Source organism: Phoca vitulina, unplaced genomic scaffold (assembly GCF_004348235.1).
Source record: "Phoca vitulina isolate PV1807 unplaced genomic scaffold, GSC_HSeal_1.0 scaffold114, whole genome shotgun sequence".
Taxonomy (NCBI): domain Eukaryota; kingdom Metazoa; phylum Chordata; class Mammalia; order Carnivora; family Phocidae; genus Phoca; species Phoca vitulina.
In genome coordinates this window covers 348,495-367,377 of record NW_022589817.1, presented here as the reverse complement: position 1 = coordinate 367,377, position 18,883 = coordinate 348,495, and the positions used below count along the sequence as shown (strand labels likewise).

Here is an 18,883-nt window from a genome sequence, read left to right as displayed (position 1 = left end):
AGCATTTGACAAAATACAGCATATGTTCCTGATTAAAACTTCAGAGTATAGGGATAGAGGGAACATTCCTCAAGTTCATAAAATCCATCTATGAGAAACCCACAGCGAATATCATCCTCAATGGGGGAAAGATGAGAGCCTTTCCCTTAATATCAGGAATATGTCAAGGATGCCACACTCATCACTATTTTCAACATAGTACTAGAAGTCCTAGGAACAGCAATCAGACAACAAAGAGAAATAAAAGGTATTCAAATTGGCAAAGAAGTCAAACACTCTCTTTTCACAGATGACATGATCCTTTATGTGGAAAATCCAAAAGACTCCATCCGCAAATTACTAGAACTCATCCAGCAATTCAGTAATGTGGCAGGATACAAAATCAATGCACAGAAATGAGTTGCTGTTTTATACACTAACAATACAACTGTAGAAAGAGAAATTAGAGAATTGATTCCATTTACAATAGCACCAAAAACCATAAGATACCTCAGAATAAACCTAACGAAAGAGGTAAAGGATCTATACTCTAGGCACTACAGAACACTCATGAAAGAAATTGAAGAAGACACAAAAAGATGGAAAAACATTCCATGCTCATGGATTGGAAGAATAAACATTGTTAAAATGTCTATGCTACCCAGAGGAATCTATACCTGCAACGCCATCCCGATCAAAATACCAATAGCATTTTTCAAAGTGTTGGAACAAACAATCCTAAAATTTGTATCGAATCAGAAAAGACCCTCAATTGCCAAAGAAATGTTGAGAAAGAAAAACAAACTTGGGGACATCATGTTGCCTTATTTCAAACTATATTACAAAGCGATGATCACCAGCACAGCATGGTACTGGCACAAAAACAGACATATAGACCAATGGAACAGAATAGAGAGCCCAGATATGGACCCTCAACTCTATGGTCAAATAATCTTCAACAAAGCAGGAAAAAAATATGCAATGGAAAAAAGACAGTCTCTTCAATAAATGGTGCTGGGGAAATTGGACAGCTATATACAGAAGAATGAAACTCGACCATTCTCTAACACCATACAAAAAGATAACCTCAAAGTGGGTGAAAGACCTCAATGTGAGACAGGAATCCATCAAAATCCTAGAGGAAATCATAGGCAGTAACCTCTTTGACATCGGCCACAGCACCATCTTTCAAGATATATCTCCAAAGGCTAGTGAAGCAAAAGCAAAAATGAACTTTTGGGACTTCATCAAGATCAAAAGCTTCTGCACAGCAAAGGAAACAATCAACAAAACAAAGAGGCAACCCACAGAATGGGAGAAGATATTTGCAAATGACACTACAGACAAAGTGCTGATTTCGAAGATCTATAAAGAACTTCTCAAACTCAACACCCAAGAAACAAATAATCAAGTCAAAAAATTGGCAGAAGACATGAAGACACTTCTCCAAAGAAGACATACAAATGGCTAACGGACACAGGAAAAAATGTTCAACATCATTAGCTATCAGGGAAATTCAAATCAAAACCACATTGAGATACCACCTTACACCAGTTAGAATGGCTAATTTGACAAGGCAAGAATCAACAGATGTTGGAAAGTTGTGGAGAAAGGAGAACCCTTTTACACTGTGGTGGGAATGCAAGTTGGTACAGCCACTTTGGAAAATCCACTAAATGTGTTAGGATTTGTACAGAAGAAACCAGAATCCTAGATGCAGTGTGGAGGTTCCTCAAAAATTAAAAATAGAGCTACCCTATGACCTCAGCAATTGCACTCCTGGGTATTTACCCCAAAGACACAGATGCAGTGAAAAGAAGGGCCATATGCACCCCAATGTTCATAGCAGCAATGTCCACAATAGCCAAACTGTGGAAAGAGCCGAGATGCCCTTCAACAGATGAATGGATAAGGAAGATGTGGTCCATATATACAATGGAATATTACTCAGCCATCAGAAAGGATGAATACCCAACTTTTACATCAACATGGATGGAACTACGTGAAATAATCAAGCAGAGAAAGACAGTTATCACATGGTTTAACTTATATGTGGAACATAAGGAATAGCATGGAGGACATTAGGAGAAGGAAGGGAAAAATGAAGGGGGCAAAATCAGAGGGAGAGATGAACCATGAGAGACTATGGACTCTGAGAAACAAACAGGGTTTTAGAGGGGAGGGAGGTGGGGGGATGGTTTAGCCCAGTGATGGGTATTAAGGAGGGCACGTACTGCATGGAGCACTGGGTGTGATACAAAAACAATGGATCGTGGATCACCACATCAAAAACTAATGATGTATTATTTGGTGACTAACATAACATAATAAAATAAAATTTAAAAAAATAAAATAAAATAAAAAATGGCCAAAAAAATTTAAAAAAATAAAATAAGTCTGAAAAAAATACTGGGAGGGAAAAATGAAACAAGACGAAACCAGAGAGAGAGACCAACCATAAGAGACTCTCAATCTCAGGAAACAAACTGAGTGTTGCTGGAGTGGAGGGGGTTGGGAGGGATGGGGTGGCTGGGTGATAGACATTGGGGAGGGTATGTGCTATGGTGTGTGCTGTGAATTGTGTAAGACTGATGAATCACAGACCTGTACCTCTGAAACAAATAATACATTATATGTTTAAAAAAAAAAAGAAGATAGTAGGAAGGGAAAAATGACGGGTGAGATATCAGGCGGGGAGATGAACCATGAGAGACTATGTACTCTGAGAAACAAACTGAGGTTTTAGAGGGGAGCGGGGTTGGGAATGCGTTAGTCTGGTGATGGGTTTTGAGAAGGGCATGTACTGCATGGAGCACTGGGTGTTATATGAAAACAATGAATCATGGAACACTACATCAAAAACTAATGATGTATTGTATGGTGAGTAACACAATAAAATAAAAAATATAAAAATATAAAGAAAAGAAAATTTTAAATGTTTTTCTCTTCCTTGCATACAAATGCACTTCTTTCTTCTTTGCTTTTTCTTTATCTTGCTGCTACTTCTCATTGTGAGCCATACTGGGAATCCTGAAAATGATACAGAGGCACACATATTTGTAGCCCACACTGCTCTTTTTCTTTGATTTTAGTGAAAGTTTACCCCACCTCCATGTCTTCACTGGATATCCCAAGTGACAGTGAGGAGAGTGCAACTGAGAGTGGATCTTTGGCTTTACAGGGTATTCAGGGACTACAGCAAGAGTGAGTACTTTTGTCTTTATTTCAGGTCTGTCTGTGTATATATGTGTGTGTCTGTCATAGAAGTGGAACAAATTCTCAGACACAATAGTAAACATTTAAGGATAACAAAATATAGGTAAATTGCCTTCCCGGAGCAGGTGTGAGTTTGTAATCACACATGTGCATGGACATGCATGTTATGGCAGATTTATGCCCTAATTGTCTAGACCACCAATTTTGCCTTTGAAAAATCTATAAATTTCCCATAAAGTACAGTTGCATACTGTTTCTTTCTGTAAGTTTACAGCACTCTTGTCTTCCAGTGTTGTAACTAATAAAGTAGTTGTCTTGCATTTTAACAACTATGTAGTATGAAAAAAATACATTTATGTAAATACAAAAATGAGTCTTGTTAGAGTGAAATGCTCACACTGGGAACAGAAACCACCCAAGGAAACATTATCACCTCCTGGAACCTCCACTTACTCAGAAGAATGTCCTAGTTGAGGGAATTGCTTGACCTATTTCAATTATTTCTTCTCTTGAAGGCCTACTCTTAAATTTGCATAAATTAAATGCATGTATGAGGGGATTCCATTGTATGTAAGTCCATTTATTTAGCTTCCATGGTAAAATCATTCTTTGGTACTATCTCTCTTTCTTTGCTCAGACCATCAGCAATGACCCAAATGCGGGGAGAAGAGTCTTTTGAGTTGAAGAGAAGACGGATTCATCAATGTGATTTTGCAGGATGCAGCAAAGTGTACACCAAGAGCTCCCACCTGAAAGCCCACCACAGAATCCATACAGGTCTGTGCACCTCCACCTCATTCCCAACACACACACACACACACACACACACACACACACACACACACGAGTCTGTGAGAGATAGGAAGAGAAGAAAATCTTAAAACAAAGACTGATCCATTTATACTCATGGACAGAGGCTTCATTAATGGATTTTACCCTTATGTCTTGTTCCTACTCAGTTGTAGCTTTTATAAAACCAACCTAGGAAAACACTAAGTCTGGTGTCTCCTGAATAGGCATTATCCACATTAAACACTTGTGGGTCTTTCTAATAGGGAAGTAATAACACTTATGCTAAGATTAAGCAGCTAAGACATCACTCCCTCCCTTGTTACCGGAGTCCCACAGGTTTTACTGAGTATTGAAAAGCACAAAGGCAATTTAAATTAAGTGAAATTAGAGCAGGGTTTTGGAGCTAAGCACAATCCACTAACCTTTAGCATACCTTTGCTCACTAGAAAAAAATGTGCATATTAAAAAAAATAATAAGTAAAGCAGACCTGATGGAGATTGTGCCAAACTGGAGGGCACTGCCCCATGTAAGGAGAACTGTCATTCAAATCCAACTAAGCATTACCAAATTTCCCAAATTTTAAAGAAAACCAGAAAATCAAGATTTTTATGTGAAATGTCCTAGATTTTGAATGTTGGCATATAATTAAAAATTATTATAGCACCATGGACTCAAAGAAACCTGCCTATGAGACAGATGTAGATTCTCAGTCATTAATTTGTACCCTCTCCTTTGGAAACTCCTTCTCCCCAATAATCTCCAGCTCAGAATTGAGTCTTGGACACCATGGATAAGAAAGGGACCTTTCTTTCTTGTAAACATGCACTGCATTACATTTGCTGTGTTAGGATTTGTATAGAAGAAACCAGAATCCTAGATGCTGTGCCCCGAAGCTCTGAACAGGTGATCAGTTTCCAGGCTGCATTGTCACAACATTCCTGTGACACTCTTCTTATTGATGTTTTCTTTGCTTCTCCTTGATGTAGAGTGCAGGCTGATTCCACTCACACACACACACACACACACACACACACACACATTTGTGTGTGTGTGTATGTGCGTGTATGTGTATGTGTGTATATATGTGTACATACATGTATAAATATATATTATTTAAACTAAAAATTTCAAAATGTAAAAGTAGAATAGTTTACTATACTCTCATGTACCCTTCACCCAACTTTAACAATTATATCAGTATATGGCCAATTTTGTATTTTCACATCCCTACTGACTCCTGCATTCTCCACAGTAATATTTTGGAACAAATTCCAGATATCATATCATCTTAGTCATAAATACTTCAAAATATATTTATTTTATTTTATTTTATTTTAAAAATAAGCAAAAGATTACTATCACATAAAAATTCCTGATATCAATTTTCCATAATATCAATATAGTATTTCTTTTAAATTATTTTTTTTAACTCAGGTTAGTTAACATGTACTGTATTATTAGTTTCAGGGTAGAGTTTAATGATTCATTAATTGCATATAACACTCAGTGCTCATAACAACAAGTGCTCTACTTCTCCCAATTATCCCATCCCACCACCCACCTCACCTCCAGCAACATTCAGTTTCTTCCCTATAGTCAAGAGTCTCTTATGATTTGCCTCTCTCTGTATTTATCTTATTTTTCCTTCCCTTCCACTATGTTCATCTGTTTTGTTTCCTAAATTCCAAACATGTGTGAAATCATATGGTATTTGTCTTTCTCTGATTGATTTAGCTTACTTAGCATATTACACTCTAGTTCTATCCACATTGCCACAAATGGCAAGATTTCATTATTTTTGATGGCTAAGTAATATTCCTCTGTGTGTGTGTGTGTGTGTGTGTGTGTGTGTGTGTGTGTGTGTGTGATCTCTTATTTTTCCATTCATTTGTTGATGAACATCTGGGCTCTTCCCATAGTTTGGCAAATATAGACATTGCTGCTATGAATGCTGGGGTGCATGTGCCCTCTTGAATCACTATTTTGTCCTTTAGATAAATACCTAGTAGTACAATTGTGGGTCATAGGGTAGATCTATTTTTAACATTTTGAGAAACCTCTATACTGTTTTTCAGACTGGCTTCACCAGTTTGCATTCCCACCAAGAGTGTAAGAGCGTTCCCCTTTCTTCACATCCTTGCTGACATTTGTTGTTTCTTGAGTTGATAATTTTAGCAATTCTGAGCAGTGTGAAATAGTATCTCATTGTGGTTTGATTTGTATTTCTCTGATGATGAGTGATGTTAAGCAAATTTTCATGTGTCTGTTAGCCATTTATCTGTGTTCCTTGGAGAAAAGTCTGTCCCTGTCTCCTGCCCATTTCTTGACTGAAGTATTTGATTTTTAGGTGTTGAGTTTTATAAGTTCTCTTTTTTTATGTTCAGTTAGCCAAAATATACTACATCATTAGTTTTTGATGTAGTATTCAATGATTCATTAGTTGCATATAACACCCAATGCTCATGACATGTGACCTTCTCAATACCCATCACCCATTTACCCTATCCCCCAACCCCTTCCCTTCTGTAACCCTCAGTTTGTTTCCTGGAGTCCAGAGTCTCTCATGGTTTGTCTCCCTCTCTGATTTCTTCCCATTCAGTTCTCCCTCCCTTCTTCTGTGGTCTTCTGCACTAATCCTTATGTTCCACATATGAGTGAAACCATATGATAATTGTCGTTCTCTGCTTGACTTATTTCACTTAGCATAACCCTCTCCAGTTCCATCCATGTGGATGAAAATGGTGGGTATTCATCCTTTCTGATAGCTGAGTAATATTCTGTTGCATATATGAACCAAATCTTCTTTATCCATTCATCTTTTGAGGACATCTTGGCTCTTTCCACAGTTTGGCTATTATGGACACTGCTGCTATGAACATTGGGGTGCATATGGCCCTTCTTTTCACTGCATCTGTGTCTTTAGGATAAATACATAGTAATGAAATTGCTGGGTCATAAGGTAGCTCTATTTTTAATGTCTTGAGGAACCTCCATACTGTTTTCCAGAGTGGCTGTACCAGTTTGCATTCCCACCAACAGTGTAAGAGGGTTCCCCTTACTCAACACCTGTACCAACATTTGTGGTTTCCTGGCTTGTTACTTTTTGCCATTCTAACTGGTGTAGGGTGGTATCTCTTTGTGGTTTTGATTTGTATTTCCCTGACGGCTAATGATGTTGAGCATTTTTTCATATGTCTGTTAGCCATTTGTATGTCTTCTTTGGAGAAATGTCTGCTCATGCCTTCTGCCCATTTCTTGACTGGATTATTTATTTTTGGGGTGTTGAGTTTGAGAAGTTCTTTATACATCTTGGATACCAACCCTTCATCTGTAATGTCATTTGAAAATATGTTCTCCCATTCCGTGGGTTTCCTCATAGTTTTGTTGACTGTTTCCTTTGCTGTGCAGAAGCTTTTTATCTTGATGAAGCCCAAAGTTCATTTTTGCTTTTGTTTCCCTTGCCTTCAAGACTTCTTGGAAGAAGTTGCTGTGGTCGATGTCAAAGAGGTTACTGCATATGTTCTCCTCTAGGATTTTGATGGATTCCTGTCTGACATTGAGGTCTTTCATTCATTTTGAGTTTATCTTTTTGTATGGTGTAAGAGAATGGTCCAGGTTCATTCTTCTGCATGTGGCTCTTCAGTTTTCCAAGCACCATTTATTGAAGAGACTTTCCTTTTTCCATTGGATATTCTTTCCTGCTTTATCCAAAATTAGTGGACCATAGAGTTGAGGGTCCATATCTGGGCTCTCTATTCTGTTCCGCAGATCCATGGGTCTGTTTTTGTTCCAATACCATAGTGTCTTGATGACAATAGCTTTGTAATATAGCTTGAAGTCAGGCATTGTGTTTCCTCCAGCTTTGGTTTTATTTTTCAACTTTCTTTTGGCTATTTAGGGTCTTTTCTGGTTCCATACAAATTTTAGGAGTGTTTATTCCAGATCTGTGAAAAATGTCAGTGGTATTTTGATAAGGATTGCACTGAAAGTGTAGATTGCTCTGGGCAGCATAGACATTTTAACAATGTGTATTCTTCCAATTCGTGAGCATGGAATGTTTTTCCATCTCTTTGTGTTTTCCTCCATTTCTTTCATAAATGTTCTGTAGTTTCTAGAGTATAGATCCTTTGTATCTTATGGTTTTTGGTGCTATTGTAAATGGAATTGATGCCTTAATTTCTTTCTTAAGTTACATTTTATTGTATAGAAATGCAACAGATTGTGCACTGATTTTGTATCCAGCCATGTTGTTGAATTGCTGTATGAGTTCTAGCAACTTGGGGGTGGAGTCTTTTGGGTTTTCCACATAAGGTGGAATTTGCATATCATCTGTTAAGAGAGAGAGTTAGACTTCTTTTTTGCCTATGTGAATGCATTTTATTTCTTTCAATTGTCTGATTGCTGAGGTTAGGACTTCCAGTACTATGTTGAACAATAGTGGTGAGAGTGGGCATGCCTGTTGTGTTCCTGACCTTAAGGAAAAAGCTCCCAGTTTTTCCCCATTGAGAATGATATTTGCTGTGGGCTTTTCATAGATGGCTTTTATAATATTGAGGTATGTTCCCTCCATCCCTATATTTTAAGGACTTTTAATCAGGAAAGGATGCTGTATTTTGTCAAATGCTTTTTTGGGATCAATTGAGAGGATCATATGGTTCTTGTATTTTCTTTTATTAATGTGCTCTATCACATTTATGGACTTGCAAAAATTGAACCACCCTTGCATCCCATGAAAAAATCCTACCTGTTCGTGGTGGATAATCCTTTTAATGTACTGTTGGATCGTATTGGCTAGGCTCTTGTTGAGTATTGTGGCATCCATATTCATCTGGAATATTGGTCTGTAATTCTCCTTTTTGATGGGGTCTTTGTCCTGTTGTTGGATCAGGGTAATGATGTCCTCATAGAACGAGTTTGCAAATTTTCATTCTATTTCTATTTTTTGAAACAGCTTCAGTAGAGTAGGTATAATTTCTTCTTTAAATGTTTGGTAGAATTTCCCTGGGAAGCCATCTGGCCCTGAATTCTTATTTTTGGGGAGGTTTTTGATGAACACTTCTATTTCCTTGCTGGTTATTGGTCTGATCAGATTGTCTGTTTCTTCCTGTTTTAGTCTTTGTAGTTTATAAATTTCCAGGAATGCATCCTTTTCTTCCAGATTGCTAAATCTGTTGGCATATGGTTGCTGATAATAATTTCTAATGATTGTTTCTATTTCCTTGGTATTAGTTGTGATCTCTCCCCTTTCATTCATGATTTTATTAATTTGGGTCCTTTCCCTTTTCTGTTGGATAAGTCTGGCCAGAAGTTTATTGATCTTATTAATTCTCTCAAAGAACGATCTTCTGGTTTCGTTGATCTGTTCTACTGTTTTTCTGGTTTCTAGTTCATTGATTTGTGCTCTATTCTTTATTATTTCTCTTCTTTTGCTTGGTTTAGGACTTATTTGCTCTTCTTTCTCTAGGTCCTTTAGGTTTAAGGTTAGCTTGTGCATTTGGGACTTTTAAAATTTTTTGAAAGAGGCTTGGATGGCTATGTATTTCCCTCTTAGGCCTGCCTTCATAGTATCCCATAGGATTTGGCCCAATGTGTTTTCATTCTCATTAGTTTCAATGAATTGTTTAATTTTTTCTTTAATTTCCTGATTGATCCAATCAGTCTTTATCAGGATGCACTTTAACTTCCAAGTGTTTGAGTTCCTTCCAAATTTCTTCTTGTGTTTGAGTTCCAGTTTCACAGCATTGTGGTCTGAAAATATGCAGGGGATAATCGCAATCTTTTGGTATCATTTGAGACCTGTTTTGTGATCCAGTATGTGGTCTATTCTGGAGAAAATTCCATGTGCACTCGAGAAGAATGAGTATTCTGTTGTTTTAGGTTGGAATGTTCTGAATATATCTATGAAGTCTATGTGGTCCAATGTATTCAAAGCTCTTGTTTCTTTTTTTTTTTCAAGATTTTATTTTATTTATTTGAGACAGAGAGAGAGAGAGCATAAGAGGGGGTAGGGTGAGAAGAAGAAGCAGACTCCCTGCCAAGCAGGGAGCCCGATGCAGGACTCAATCCCAGGACTCTGGGATCATGACCTGAAACAAAGGCATTCACTTAACCAAATGAGCCATCCAGGTGCCCATCTTGTTTCTTTCTTGATCTTCTGCCTAGTTTATCTGCCATTGCTGTTATTGGAGTGTTGAGTTCTCCTACTATTAATGTATTATTATCGATAAGTGTCTTTATTTTAGTTATTAGCTGGTTTATATAATTGGCTGCTCCCATGTTGGGAGCATAGATATTTACAATTGTTAGATCTTCTTGGTGGATAGACCCTTTAAGTATGATATAGTGTCCCTCTGCATCTCTTACTATGGCCTTTGGTTTAAAATCTAATTAGTCCAGGGGTGCCTGGGTGGCTCAGTCGTTAAGCGTCTGCCTTCGGCTCAGGTCATGATCCCAGGTTCCTGGGATCGAGTCCCACATCGGGCTCCCTCCTCGGCGGGAAGCCTGCTTCTCCTTCTCCCACTCTCCCTGCTTGTGTTCCCTCTCTTGCTGTGTCTCTCTCTGTCAAATAAATAAATAAAATCTTTAAAAAAAATCTAATTAGTCTGAATTAAGAATTGCTACCTCAGCTCTCTTTTGTGTTCCATTAGCATGGTAAATAGTTCTCCATCCCCTCACTTTCAATCTGAAGGGTCTTACGTTCAAAATGAGTCTCTTGTAGACAGCATATAAATGGGTCCTGCATTTTTATCTAATCTGAAACTCTGTGTCTTTTCATGGGAGCATTGAGCCCATTTACATTTGGAGTAAGTATTGAAAGATATGAATGTAGTGCCATTGTGTTGCCTGTAATGTCCTTGTTTCTGTAGGTTTTCTGTTTCTTTGTAGTCTATATGACTCTTGGGGTTTCTCTTCGCTTACAGAATCCCCCTCAATATTTCTTACATAGCTGGTGTGGTGGACACATATTCTTTCAGTTTATGCCTGTCCTGAAAGCTCTTTATCTCTCTACCTTTTCTGAATGACAGTCTTACTGGGTAAAGTACTCTCGGCTTCATACTCTTTCTATTTAATAGCCTGAATATGTCTTGCCAGCCCTTTATGGCTTGCCAGTTTTCTGTGAGCAGGTCGGATGTTATTCTGATGATCCTCCCTCTGTACGTAAGGAATCTCTTCCCTCTAGCTGCTTTCAGGATACCATCCTTGGCTCTAAGGTTTGTAAGCTTCACTATTATATGTCAGGGTGTTGATCTATTTTTATTGATTTTGGGAGGGGTCCTCTCTGCCCCTTGGACATGAATGCTTGTTTCTTTCCCCAGATTAGGGAAGTTCTTAGCTACTTGCTCAATATGTACCTTCTAGTCCTCTCTCTCTCTCCACCCCTTCGGGGATCCCAATAATTCTGACATTGGAATGTTTCATGACAGCATTGATCTCTCTAAGTCCATTTTCATGGGCTACTAGCTGCTTATCCCTATTTTCCTCAGATTCCTTCCTTTCTATCAGCTTATCTTCTAGATCACTGATTCACTCTTCTTCCTCATTTACCTTGGCTGTTACACTATCTAATTTAGACTGCATCTCATTCATAGCATTTTTAAGTTCAGCTTGATTAGATCTCATTTCTGCCCTTAGAGATTCTATCCTGTCACTAATGCTTTTTTTAAGCCTAGCTATTGACTTCATGATTGTTATCCTGCATTCTCTCTCTGACAACTTGCTTATGTCCATACCCATTAGTTCTGTGGCAGAGCACATTTTCTCTGGTTCTTTTCTTTGTTGGGAGTTCCTCCTCCTAATCATTCTTTTGAGGGATGGTTGAGCAAATGAAGAGAGTACAAAATATCAATCACGACCCAAGCTATTTGCACTCTAGCAAAATCAGGAGTGGTCAGACACCACCATCGAAAAAACAAAGCCAAAATGAAACACAAGAATAAAATTTTAAAAATTGAAAAATTTTAAAAAGGGGGGGATAGGAAGTGGTGCTATAATCTATCAGTGTGAACAAAGCTGGGTGTTTCAGTTGTTCTCGGGTATATGTGGGTCTGTGTGTTAGAGGACACTATGTCCATAAATTACAAGGAAAGTAAATTTGTATTGTTATGGAACCTGGACGGGATGGCCCGACAGAAGAACCAGCGGCACCCGGAGATCTTGGAGGATAGGAGGTTTATTTAACACTAGCAGTCTCAGAGAAGAGCGGTCTCCAAAGGTCTGAGCCCCGAGCACAAACAAAGGGGGCAATTTATACACATCTATTTCTGCATACTTGGCACTTTGGCGTGTGCGTGAAGTGGGGCAGGGAGAACCCAGATTGGTCCACACGGGAAGCAGAGCAGGGAGAAGAACCCAGAAGAGCCCCGGGGCAAAGACTGGGACTCTCTTGCTGGCTCGGTTGGCCATCTTAGGACACAGATTTTCTTTATCATTCCCCCCTTTCATGTCCCTTTAAACACCTAGTTTAGAGGGCATCAGTTTCATCTTTTAAGGGGTGGTAGTGAGTAAGGAGTAACCGGACTCTGATTTTAGCAATTTGAGTAGTGATAAACCTAGTAAGGGCATTAAGAATACAAGGACCAAATGTTACTATGAGGAGAAGCAATAAGAGGGGGCCGACGAGGGGGGCAAAACAAGGGAACCATTGTGAGAGGGTATCCCACCAAGTTGCCCGCTGGAGTGTTTCCCACCGGCGATGTACTCATTCCTGCAATTGGGTCACAATTTCTTGGACCACCCCCAACTCATTAGCATAGAAACAACATTCCTCCTGTAAGAAGAGGCAGAGCCCCCCTTGGGTGGCCATGAGCAAGTCAAGCCCGTGCCTGTTTTGGAGGACCACTGAGGCCAGTGAATCGAGTTGGCGCTGCAGGGCCAGGGCCGACCAAGTGGGGGTGGAAAACCACCGTGAGTTGTTGAGTTAACCCCTGGTACTAAACCTGAGACATTCCAACACCAGTGGTGCTGAGGCAACACCTGATGCGGCCAGCAGGCTCACGATAAGAGGGATGGCCATGGGAGAGTGCTGAGCGCAGCTAGGAGGTCTCCATATGAGTGGGTCATCATTCCCAGGGAGGACTGAAAGATCAGGTAAGAGACTGACAAGCATGCATGATTGATCATGCGGGGTGATGCAGATGTATATACCTTGATTACAAGCTAAAAAAGTGTTGTTAGGCGCACAGACCCAACTGTAGCCCATGAGGGGAGAGGAAGAGTTGCCATACAGCGGTACCAGAGCCAGAAAGGGATAATCTGAGGTCCCCAGTGCCGAGATGAGAGGTGACACGGTAGATTGGTTGAGGATGACACCTAGGTATTGGACGGGACCGGGCTTCATACAGATCCAGCAGTCAGACACTAGGGGTGGATTCGAGTGGTTAAGAGCTTGGTGGGAGGCCTTAATCCTACCTAACAGTTGTGCTATAGATGCTTGCTGCATGTGGATGGGGGACCCAGGGATGCACCAGGGCGAATTATTTTCTGTCTGACTTGGAGTTGACTGTAAGGTTTGGAGTGAACATGGACTTAATCATAAATTTGGCCATGGGGTCAGTCCCCATAGGGTGATATTAGCCCAACAGGAGAATGATTCCTATAGCCCATGATGTGACACTGGGTTCTAGACTGAGAGGGTGAGCAGTATACAGTGATTGTTAGGGCAAGAGGATGGGGCGGCCTTGCGTGACAAGGAAATCTGGATGTCACTGCGCTGTTTGAGGTGCCACCTGGTGGACCATTGTTCCATTCCCAGACAAGTCGCCACCCATGACTCACATCCCCAGGCTTGCAAGCAGAACTGAGGGCAGGTGTTTGGCTGTTGACGCATAGGGCCCCCACAGATGTAGATATCTACCAGCCAGTAATCAGAGTGAGGGCCATGGTAGGAACACTGTCTATGAGGTTCCAAGGAGGTATCAAGAAGCTGACATCCATCAAAATGGAGGTTAACCTTTGGTGTGTGCCCATCCCAAGTGGAAGAAGTCAGTGGGGGCCCTGGTGTGGGATTGAGGGGGATAAGCTGGAAAGTCCATTTGCCAGTAACAGTGATACAAGAGTTTGCCCTCCTTGCTGGGCTGGGCAAGCTAGAGGCAGTGAGGAGGAACAGCACACCAGGTAGCAGAAGACCGGGACTGACTGGGGCCAGGAAAATCATGGTGAAATGCACTCGGGAGTAGAGAGCAGAGGGCCAATAAAAGTGGGATCTATGACCTTAGGTAGAGGGAGCCATCGTGGCTAACCCGTCAGCAGATGAAACCCGTGGACAAGTGAGTGCAGTAATACACCCTAGGGACACCCAATAAGCAATGACAATAGTAAGTCTCTGGGGGAAAGTCCAGTCAGGAGGGGCAACAGTGTAGAGTCCGACTCCTAAGGTGAGGGAAATCACACCAATGAGAGCCAGGGACCACGGTGAGCAGGTGTCCATCAGTTGGTGGGGTCTCATCAAAGGTAAAGCCGGAGTGGGTTCATGAAGTCTGGCTGGACTCTCCGCTGGGGCAGCTCCTCATTCAAATGATGAGCTTTCTTCACTCTGGAGTGGTGGACCCACGGGGTGACACCTGAGACCTTGAGGGCAGTGGAGGTGGTTAGAACAACAGTGTGGGGCCCTGTCCACTGTGGTTTGAAGGGGTCTTTCTTCCAATCTTTGACCCAAACTGAGTCCCCTATCTGGAAGGAGTATACCTGAGACCCTAAGGAGATTGGGGCCCTCTCGATGGTGTACTTTTGTAATTTATTTTGGGTGGCCCCCAGGGCCTGAAGCAGCTCCTTTATCCCTTTATCTTCAACCTGATGCAAGTTTCCTGGAAGGCTTCCCAAGCATGGGGGAGGCCATCCATATATTAATTCAAGTAGGGAAAAAACTAATGTCCCGGGCATGCAGCGAGCATGCAGGAGAGCTAGGGGTGGCAGATCCGGGCATGGGAGGTTAGTCTCCAGACAAAACTTTGCTAAAGTTCCCCTGAGGGTGCGATTCATTATCTCTACTTTCCCTGAACTTTGGGGCCAGTAAACCGTGTGGAGTCTCCAGATGATGTTGAGAGATTTGGTCAAGACCTGAACAATGTCTGCCACAAATGCGGATCCACTGTCACTATGGATTGTTAGTGGCAGGCTGAACTGGGGCACGATTTCCCACAAGAGGACTTTAGCTACTTCCTGGCTTTACTCTGTCCTAGTCAGGAAGGCCTCGACCCACCCAGAGTATGTGCATACTATTACTAGGAGATATCTGAACCCCCTGCTTCGCTGCACATCTGTGAAGTCTACCTCTAGATCTTCAAGGGGGGTTGCTCCCATTCTCTGGACACCTGGCGGGGGCCATGGTGCAGACCGAGCATTATTTTTAGCACATGTTATGCATCATTCACTCATTGCTCGGCATAGTGCTGGCAGCTGACTGATGTAGTAGTGCTTCTTGAGAAGGGCCTCTAATGCAGTTTTCCCCAGATGAGTGAGTTGGTGGTAATCCTTGACTAGATGCCCTCCAGTTGCTGTTGGAACAAAGATGAGCCCATCTGGCATCATCCACCATCCCTTTTCAGTCAGGGTGGCTCCCTCAGCCATGGCCCATTCCTTTTCCTTTTTAGTGTAACTGGGTGGATGGACTTTCTTCCGGGGGTGTTAGGGCCATAGTGAGGGAAGGGGCTCTGTCTATGTCCTCACTGGCTGCAGTCTTGGCTGCCTCATCTGCCAGACGATTTCCCCATGTTATGGAGTCGTCTCCTTTTTGGTGTCCCTTACAGTGCAGGATTGCTACTTCCTTTGGAAGCCAAACGGCTTCAAGGAATCTCAGTATCTCCTCCTTATTCTTGATAGTTTTTCCTACGGCAGTTAGGAGGCCCCTTTCCTTGTAGATGGCTCCATGTATATGTACAGTAGCAAAGGTGTACCAAGAGTCAGTATAGACATTGAATCATTTGCTTTCAGCGAGTGTGAGGGCTCGGACTAAGGCATATAACTCAGCCTGTTGAGCTAACCATCCAGCTGGTAATGGCTTAGCTTCTAGGACTTCAGTGGTTGTGGTTACTGCATAACCTGCTTTTTGGGCACCCTCTTGTAGGTAACTGCTGCCATCCCTGAACAGCATGAGCTCTGGATTCTTTAAGGCTTGATCCTGCAGATCTGGACGGCTCACGTAGACTTCATCAGTCACCTCGGAGCAGTCATGGTCTAGTCCCCCCTCTTCCGTGGGGAGAAAGGTAGCCGGATTTAATGTCCTTACTGTTTTTTTTTTTTCTAATTTAATTAGGTTCTGTTAGTCACCATACAATACATCATTAGTTTTTGATGGGATGATCCACGATCCATTGTTTTTGTATAAGACCCAGTGATCCATGCAGTATGTGCCCTCTACAATATCCATCACCGGGCTAACCAATCCCCTCTCCCCCCTCCCCTCTAAAACCCTGTTTGTTTCTCAGAGTCCATAGTCTCTCATGGTTCATCTCTCTTTCCGATTCCCCCCCTTCATTTTTCCGTTCCTTCTCCTAATGTCCTCCATGCTACTCCTTATGTTCCACACATAAGTGAAACCATATGATAATTGACTTTCTCTGCTTGACTTATTTCACTTAGCATAATCTCCTCCAGTCCCATCCATGTTGATGTAAAAGTGGGGTATTCATCTTTTCTGATGGCTGAGTAATATTCCATTGTATATATGGACCACATCTTCTTTATCCACTCATCTGTTGAAGGGCATGTCGGCTCTTTCCACACTTTGGCTATTGCAGACAATGCTACTATGAACATTGGGGTGCATATGGCCCTTCTTTTCACTATATCTGTGTCTTTGGGGTAAATACCCAGAAGTGCAATTGCTGGGTCATAGGGTAGCTCTATTTTTAAATTTTTGAGGAATATCCACAATGTTTTCCAAAGTGGCTATACGAACTTGCATTCCCACCAACAGTGTAAGAGGGTTCCCCTTTCTCCACAACCTATCCAACATTTGTTGTTTCTTACCCTGTCCATTTTTGCCATTCTAACTGGTGTAAGGTGGTATCTCAATGTGGTTTTGATTTGAATTTCCCTGATGGCTAATGATGATGAACATTCTTTCATGTGTCTGTTAGCCATTTGTATGTCGTCTTTGGAGAAGTGTCATTTCATAACTTCTGCCATTTTTTGACATGATTCTTTGCTTTTTGGGTGTTGAGTTTCACAAGTTCTTTAGAGATCTTGGATACCAGCCCTTTATCTGTAGTGTCATTCGCAAATATATTCTCCCATTCTATGGGTTGCTTCTTTGTTTTGTTGACTGTTTCCTTTGCTGTACAGAAGCGTTTTATCTTGATGAAGTCCCAAAAGTTCATTTTTGCTTTTGTTTCACTAGCTTTTGGAGATGTATCTTGAAAGAAGTTGCTATGGCTGATGTCAAAGTGGTTACTGCCTATGTTCTCCTCTAGGATTTTGATGGATTCCTGCCTCACATTGAGGTCTTTCATCCATTTTGAGTTTATCTTTGTGTACAGCGTTAGAGAATGGTCGAGTTTCATTCTTATGCATGTGGCTGTCCAATTTTCCCAGCACCATTTATTGAAGAGACTGTCTTTTTTCCATTGCATGTTTTTTCCTGCCTTGTCAAAGATTATTTGACCATAGAGTTGAGGGTCCATATCTGGGTTCTCTATTCTGTTCCATTGGTCTATATGTCTGTTTTTGTGCCAGTACCATGCTGTCTTGGTGATCACAGCTTTGTAATATAGCTTGAAATCGGGCAACGTGTTGCCCCCATCTTTTTTTTTCTTTTTCAACATTTCCTAGGTGATTCGGGGTCTTTTCTGATTCCATACAAATTTTAGGATTGTTTGTTCCAGCGCTTTGAAAAATATCATTGGAATTTTGATCAGGATGGCATTGAAGGTATAGATTGCTCTGGGTCGCATAGAGATTTTAACAATGTTTATTCTTCCGATCCTTGAGCATGGAATATTTTTCCGTCTTTTGGTGTCTTCAATTTCTTTCATGAGTGTTCTGTAGTTCCTAGAGTATAGATCCTTTACCACTTTGGTTAGGTTTATTCCGAGGTATCTTATGATTTTTGGTGCTATTGTAAATGGAATCGTTTCTCTAATTTCTCTTTCCATAGTTGCGTAGTTAGTGTTTAAGAAAGCAACTAATTTCTGTGCATTGATTTTGTATCCTGCCACATTACTGAATTGCTGGATGAGTTCTAGTAATTTCAGGGTGGAGTCTTTTGAGTTTTCCACATAAAGTATCATGTTGTCTGCGAAAGGAGAGTGTTTGACTTCTTCTTTGCCAATTTGAATACCTTTTATTTCTTTTCTTGTCTGATTGCTGTTGCTAAGACTTCTAGTACTATGTTGAACAATAGTGGCGAGAGTGGGCATCTTTGACGTGTTCCTGATCCAAAGGGAAAGGCTCTCAGCTTTTCCCCATTGAAGATGATGTTTGCTGTGGGTTTTTCATAGATGGATTTTATGAACTTGAGGAATGTTCCCTCTATCCCTATACTTGAAGAGTTTAAATCAGGAAAGTATGCTGTATTTTGTCAAATGCTTTTTCTGCATCAATTGAGAGGGCCATATGGTTCTTCTTCCTCCTCTTATTAAGGTGATCTATCACATTGATTGATTTCTGAATTTTGAACCACCCTTGCATCCTGGGGATAAATCCCACTTGGTCGTGGTGGATGATCATTTTAATGTATTGTTGCATCCTATTAGCTAGGATTTTGTTGAGGATTTTGGAATCCATATTCATCAGGGATATCGGTCTGAAATTCTCCTTTTTGATGGAGTCTTCGCCTAGTTTGGGGATTAAGCTAATACTGGCCTCATAGAATGAGTTTGGAAGTTTCACTTCTGTTTCTATTTTTTGAAATAGCTTCAGTAGAATAGGTATTATTTCTTCTTTGAATGTTTGGTAGAA

General features: G+C 40.9%; 1 protein-coding gene across 1 annotated transcript in view; it reads left to right on the top strand.

Annotated features, from left to right (window-relative positions):
- Nucleotides 1–18,883, top strand: part of KLF8 (Kruppel like factor 8) — a 122,987-nt gene that overhangs the window by 60,353 nt on the left and 43,751 nt on the right. The window contains exons 3-4 of the mRNA XM_032398254.1: nucleotides 3,072–3,183; nucleotides 3,833–3,972. Of these exons, the coding sequence (XP_032254145.1) occupies nucleotides 3,072–3,183; nucleotides 3,833–3,972 (252 nt within the window). The remainder of the gene's footprint in view (nucleotides 1–3,071; nucleotides 3,184–3,832; nucleotides 3,973–18,883) is intronic.